Source organism: Acyrthosiphon pisum, unplaced genomic scaffold (genome assembly GCF_005508785.2).
Source record: "Acyrthosiphon pisum isolate AL4f unplaced genomic scaffold, pea_aphid_22Mar2018_4r6ur Scaffold_21548;HRSCAF=24219, whole genome shotgun sequence".
NCBI classification, from domain to species: domain Eukaryota; kingdom Metazoa; phylum Arthropoda; class Insecta; order Hemiptera; family Aphididae; genus Acyrthosiphon; species Acyrthosiphon pisum.
In genome coordinates, this window is record NW_021771027.1 from 70,825 (window position 1) to 78,331 (window position 7,507).

General features: G+C 30.5%; 1 protein-coding gene across 1 annotated transcript in view; it reads left to right on the forward strand.

Annotated features, from left to right (window-relative positions):
* The first annotated feature begins 2,428 nt into the window (after positions 1-2,428).
* The window catches only part of LOC100165678 (kelch-like protein 2), a 7,998-nt gene continuing 2,919 nt past the window's right edge, over positions 2,429-7,507 (forward strand). Inside the window, exons 1-9 of the mRNA XM_016802073.2 lie at positions 2,429-2,701; positions 5,422-5,580; positions 5,640-5,868; positions 5,942-6,117; positions 6,191-6,287; positions 6,396-6,552; positions 6,609-6,712; positions 6,773-7,078; positions 7,171-7,311. Coding sequence (XP_016657562.1) covers positions 5,471-5,580; positions 5,640-5,868; positions 5,942-6,117; positions 6,191-6,287; positions 6,396-6,552; positions 6,609-6,712; positions 6,773-7,078; positions 7,171-7,311 — 1,320 coding nt within the window. The 5' untranslated portion in view covers positions 2,429-2,701; positions 5,422-5,470. The remainder of the gene's footprint in view (positions 2,702-5,421; positions 5,581-5,639; positions 5,869-5,941; positions 6,118-6,190; positions 6,288-6,395; positions 6,553-6,608; positions 6,713-6,772; positions 7,079-7,170; positions 7,312-7,507) is intronic.

Below are 7,507 nucleotides of genomic sequence, written 5' to 3' on the forward strand. Positions count from 1 at the left end.
CCCCCCCCCCCCCAAAATACCCAGCTGGTTATTATTATTATTATTTAGCTCATGTGGTCTTTATGTGATTTTGCTACCCGGATGTGTTTAGTATATTGTATATATAACAAAATTATAATCGTTGAATTTTGCGAGTCCTAACTATTTGTTGTAATACTTTAAATATATTATAATATTATATTGTTGTAATGCTTGCCATAACACGCGTAATAACTAATAATTGAACGCGTTCAAATGTCCCTCTGTTGCAATACTCAAGGTGTGGGACCACACGCGTATATATTATTATTACAGTATTACGCATAGTGTACGTGACACAATATTATATTAATTACTATTAATAAATGTCACAAGGAAAAGTTAGTTTCTAAAGTACAAAAAGAGTCATAGCGAATACTTAAGTGGGGCCTTGTAAAAGACCATGTAATCTGACGCGTTGTCTAGAGTATATAAAAGGCACTCCCAGAGGGAGACAAGACACGCTATTTCTGCGTGACGACTTTTGACAGTGTTCATGCATGATGCTAGAGATATTTCAATTTGTCTTAAATTTTAACATTACTCTGAGTGTTAAATACTAACCTAATGTTAATAAATTCATAATAGTTAATTTGACTACGTGTTAATTCATTTGATTCGACCTTTGTCAACCATGCTCCACAATTACTGGACCACAACACCTCTATAATCGATTGAACGCGTTCATGGATCGTTCGCATTAAATAGAACGGCATAACGCGTTCTTTCCAAACACTGTGACTGTATATTTAGAGATATAATTATGCGATATGCCTATAATAATATTATGTACTTGGACATCGAATACCGTCATCGATCGACGATCGTCGTCGGCGATAAACGATAATAATGATAACCATTTTCAGGGTAAATATTATGTAGTACATTAATAACGTACATAATAATACGTATATTAATTATTGTAATAACTAATAACGTTGAAGTATGACCACGACGGCATGTATTTTTATTTGACAAGGATTACAAATAAAAACAAATTAAGAATTAAAGGAATAAAAAAAAACATTATTTAAAATACCGTTCAATAATACTTCAAAAATAAAATAATTTAAAAAAGTATTAAATACGGAAAAAAACTATTTGAATCATAGACTTACAACATAGTCTCTATTATAATACAAGGTAAATGATTTGAATAATTTTACTATAAAAAAATAAAGTATTTTACAACACTGGGCGCAGATAACATAATCATAATGTATCTACCTACTTAAATGTACCTATTATTAGCGCAAATTACTAGTAGGTACCCACTATAAGAACCTGTCACAAAATACCGTCTCCCGTTTTTTCCTATCCCGAGACTCGACCGGTCGACAACTTTTTATTTTATCCAATTAAATACACATTACACACAATTACGATTTTACCCATAACCAGTGTTTGAACGGAATACAAAATCTGAATCCGAATTATACGCCGCCATACTATAATAGTTGTTAATTATTACAACACAATATCGCTATTGTGGCGTACGAGGAAAATATTGTAGTCGCTGACTTCGCGTGCTTCCCTCGTAGCCTAAATTTTGAGTGTTACTTAAATAGAGGTAGGTCGTAGGCGGATGGTGATGATAAAGAGACGAGATGACACATTGAGTTTATTATGGAAATCGAAAGGCGTAGTGAAGTCGTGAAGAGAACGTGACAATTTGTATATTATATTATGAACGGGAGAAGGTCGGTCGTGCTGCGGCGGTAGACGTCGGTGTCGTCGGTCGTGCCGAGAGCGTCCCGGAGGCACAGGACTAGGCGACCGAGTCGTGGGAGACGCTTGCGCACTGCGCCGTGCAGTCTCGAGGAGAGTCGTTACCAGAGAAGGGGAGTCGAGCCCGGCGGCCGGCACGCTGCGACGTCCGTGGAGACACCGCGAGTCTTGACATGACGGACGCGGGTCGGTGTCGTCCACGATTAAAGATAGTACTATCTTTAATCGTGGTGTCGTCCAAGGTTTATAGATAATAGATATTTATATTATCTATAAGCCTTGGGTGTCGCCAACCGGCCAACTGGTGCAGAGGGACCGTAGAGAGGGAGTACGTGGTGATGGCTCACCACGCTATTATAATAATACAAATATAAATGTATTATTATTATTATTATTATTATTATTATTATATAGGAACGTATAATACCATAGTATAAGAAACAAGAAGTGTGATGAACGCGAACCGTGTTTTCGTCCTAGTTCGCGCATGTGCATCGCCTAGCATAAATTTATTTAGGTATACTGGTGACGTCGCCTCGTGTTTATTGTCGGTTGCCTATATAAATTATACATGGCCCCTTAAAAAAATATGTGCAGTCTTATCAGTGAGAGCATACTTCTTATTACAACAGTATTATTATTATCTGGCATCTACGCTAATACCCATAAACGACAACAAAATGTGGTCAGAAGTACACAGTCATGACAAAATAAATAAATAATTTGTCATGTACACAGTCATTGCCCGCCGATCGCACTCGCACGACGCACACTCACACGCACAATCGCATTTGCAGCTGTCTGCCCGTCCGTCTTTCTCGGCTAACTATTTTTATATTGATATTTTCGTGTGTTCAATATTAATATTATATTCAATACTAATTGTTTGGTGCTTGTAAGTACTGCACTACTGCGCTGAATACCGAACCGTCTGCTCAAGCCGCACTATTTTCAGGTATCGTATTTTTTTTGGCAATAATCGTTCTTCTTTCACTGTCTCAATACAATATGATACTCGTGTACGCAAATCGACGCATTCAATCATTATATTAATATTACCTAGGTATCGTATTGTGCAAGCGCCGATCGTCAGCTTTTAAATTATTATTTCATTGTGCTCTGAACGTCGGAATATTGTTATTTCTTATTATTGTACGCCTTACATTGTGGATGTTATAATAGCATGATAATTTTATAAACTATTGTCTAATTGGCTCAAATAGTAGACACCGACTTAAAATTATTATTACTATTATTATTATATATTACGAATCACTGCTTTATTAGTGGTTATATTATATTATATACAGTGTTGTAAAGTATTCTAGTAAAATTATCCAAATACTTTTTTTTACTATTGAATACTATTTTATTGAATATTTTTTTTATTCTTTTAATTCTTATTTTGTTTCTATTTATAATCATCATTAAATAAAAAAAACCGTGCCGTCGTGGTCATCCTTCAACGTTAGGCTTCAACGTTATAACAGTATTATAATATTATTATATTTTATATTTACGGACAATTTGATATCGGGTTATGTCGATTAATAGCTTAATTATAGGATGTTTTATTTCCACAGTCGTTATCAACTCGAAATGGTACGTCGGTACCAGAATTGGATTATTAAGTCTTGCTTGACAGCTATTATACTTTATAGTTTAACAATACGAAAATATTATTAATTATTAGAACCGAGATTAGTACTAACTACTAAACCTATTTACCAAGAAAATGGTTATCAACATTATCATTATCGTTTATCGTCGACGACGATTGATGACGGTATGGGATAGCCAAATACATATAATATAGCTTTAAACTAATATATACCTCTGTACAGAAAAGTTCATTGTTGAGGTGAAACTATCACTAAAAAAGAACTAACATGACTGATCAGCATTTTGATTATTGAACGAATCATGTTTTTAAAATACAATAAACAAATTTTCGATTATAACAATAAAAGGTGGTGCATTCTGTAGGTGAAATTTTAAAATTCTCAATAGTTTTCAAAAGTGCCAAGAAAAACAACATAAAAATTAAGGAAAAACGGGAATTTTTATGCAAAATCAGTTTTCGACAAAATTTGGTTTTTGGTGTATCCAAAACAAATGAACTTATATACATGCAATTTTCACTGGTTGTTTATATTTACATTTTCTACACACGTTAAAATTTTTAAAATATTTAGATTTGTTTTGAACTGTTCAGTTTCCAATTGTGTTTTAGTTATTTTTTTATGAATGTCAATAAAACTTTTTGTTGGGTTACAAACTTGATACAAGCCTCATATTAACAGCCAGTAACAATTTTTTTTTACAAGCATTTAAAGTTCAAATCTTGACAAAATACATAAATATCACGAAAATTAAAAAAATTATTTTGAGTTAGAATTCATAAAAAATTTTCTTTTTAAATCTAAGATTTGAAAATATAATTCAAGATTATTCATAAGTTTGTCTACCTTTATCAAGAAAAAAAATGTCTACAAACCTATCAAATTAAACTTTTATGAGCGTTTGAAGTTCATATTTTTGCAACATTGGATATTTACCCGATTTTTCATGTAGTGGTTTTGTTATTTTTTTTTTATTCAAAAACAAATAACTGTTGATACATGAACATTTTACTGAATGTTAACATTTTCATTTTCTATACATCATAAAATTTGGAAAATATTTTGACTCTTTTTGAGCTGTTTACAGACATTTTAAGTTATCAGTTTTTTAAGTTTTTTTTTCCATAAATATCAATACAATTTTATTTGTTGGGTAAAAAGCGTGAATATGTAATAAAAGGTTCTTGATATATTGTGACAATAGCAGTTGAAAAATATTAAAAATACATCTGCACAGTTCTTTTAATAAGCATTTAAAGTTTAAATTTTAACAAAATTTATCAAATTTAAAATTTAATAGATATTTTGTATACTTAACAACTTTTATAGCTAAGGATTGAAAATTTAAAACAAGGTTCCACATAAATATGTTGTAATATATAAATTACTTGATTCACAATAATATCATCAAAATATATATTTAGTAATATCATAGGCTGACTGACGTTTTTTGCTCAGAATCGTTTTTCTTATACAATGATATTATATCATTGAATACAAATTTAACACCATCCATTACAGTGACCCACTTGTAACCTATTGTACAGCAGAGCGACACCCACTTGCCCACCTTTCTTTTTTTATGTTTGTAGATTACCTATTTCAAATACTTCCAAAAAGTATTTAAGTAGTTACTCAAATACTTAACTATATATAGCATTTGGGTGGTATATTAAAAGCATTTGAGTAACTACTTAAATACTTTTTAAAAATATTTTTTACAACACTGATTATATATTATTATGGCACTGTGTGCGCTAATCTTATTTTATACCAGATAAATAACAGATTAATAACAGAACATTAATTTTGTTTGAACGTTTTAACTTACAATTTGAACAATATTTGATATTTATAGGTAAGTCTATACGAGTCTATTGTCTATTAGTAAATATAGGCCGACAGACCGTCTTCAATCAGAATCAACTTTCGTATACAATTATTTTACATCATTGAATTACGCATCATTTTTTTAATATGACTTTATTTGATAGAGGATTATTACCGATTTTTATCGTTTGTTATATTTGATTTTAAAATGTTCATTTTTAAGTTTTTTAGGCATTAAAATCCTGAACTCAATATTATATCCTCAATTCACAATGGAAAACGCAACGCTAATACCAGAATCCAGAAGATGTGAACCAGCTAAATACGAGTATAAAAAAACATCTTATTCTGAGTTATTTGAAGTATTACAATCCTTACGCAAGTAAGTGGTAAATGATTTAATTAGCTACATAAATATTAGTAACACATTTTTGTTTTTAGATGCGAGATTTTTTGTGATATTAAACTTGAAACGGAAGATAAAAAAATAATATTCGCACACAAAGTGGTTTTAGCATCGGCTAGTCCATTTTTCCATGCAATGTTCACAAATTTTGCAGAAAAAAATCATGATCTTGTTGTTATGAGAGAGATTGATTCAACCGCTTTACAGCTATTAGTAAATTTTATTTATTCGGGGGCTATCGTGGTCACTGAAGAAAACGTTCAGGTAATAATATATATAATTAGATTTTATTATATACAACAAAATAATTCAAATTGTTTATTGTTTATTGCTCAAGGTTTTGCTACCAGCGGCAAATCTGTTACAGTTACAAGAAGTAAAAGATGCATGTTGTGATTTTTTAGAGACACAACTCTGCTCTACAAATTGTATCGGTATAAAAGAAATAGCTGATTTACATAGCTGTACGAAATTGTTAACAAATTCAGAATTATATATTCAACAACACTTTTCGTATGCAAAAATTATTTATCATTATGATTCTATAAGAAAATTGTATTTATTATTATCATATTTTGATTCATAGAGAAGTAGCTGATAGTGAAGAATTTCTATCCTTATCATACGAACAAGTAGTCAAGTTGATCTCTAGTGATGAACTTATAGTTCCATCTGAAAAAAAAGTATGCAAACTAACATTGATTATTGTTATATTTTAGTATTGGGATAGGAAAAATTAAGCAACCTACTCATGTAGCGCAATTAATTTAAAAGTGTATTTATTATTCTAGGTATATGAATCTGTTATTCGATGGGTCAAACATGAATTGGGTTTAAGAAAAACTATTTTTCCCCAATTAATGGAACAAATACGTTTACCATTAATATCAAAACATTACATTTTAAAAAAAGTAGTTGAGGAACCTCTTATTAAGAATTGTTTTAAATGTAAGTTTCTTCCTTAAGCTTTTATGGTAAATTAATATATATTTATAATTTTTTAGGTAAAGATTACATAATTGAAGCATTACATTTTCATATACTCAATTCAGAAGAGCTTATTCCACAAAACATCCGGAATAGACCTAGGAATATACATGGAGATAAAGTATGATTCTGTTATAATTTATTTTTCTTTCCAATATATTTATTGATTTCAATATAACAGGTTATTTTTGTTGTTGGTGGATGTGAAAATGAATTAATTGGGAGTACAGAATGGTACGACCCAAAAATGGACCGATGGCATTATGGACCAGAAGTGATTACAAGCCGTAGAATAAGAGCTTGTCTAGCAACAGTGAAAAATAATTTAGTGTTTGCCGTGGGTGGTACTTTGGATGATTGTTCATCTCTTCAATCTGTTGATGTGATAGATTTATCATCAGAATCACCGTGTTGGAAACCAACTTATGAGATGATACAAGAACGAGAGTATTTTGGAGTTGGTGTGATAAATGATTATCTATATGCCGTAAGTAATGTTGAATTATAATTTATTAGTTTTTTTTATTAATTATTTTATATTAAGTAAATAACAATAAATTATATCATAATAAATTTAAGGTTGGCGGATATAGTGATAATTATTATTTTAATAGTACAGAAGTTTTCGACTACAATATTCAAGAATGGCGGATGGTATCTAGTATGGCTACTAGAAGATCTGGTTTAGGGGTTGGAGTACTGAATAATCTTTTATACGCGGTAAACTAATATTTTTTTTTATGATTTTAAATTGTTAATATATTTGTTACAATAATTGGGATTATAATTGGGAAAATAATCTATAAAATCTGTTTTTCCAAATGTACCTATATAAAACACTACATATTTTATCACTTCCTGTTCCAAACAAGTTCTTCATCTAGAGATGTTATATGATAACATTTTCCGGTAATGG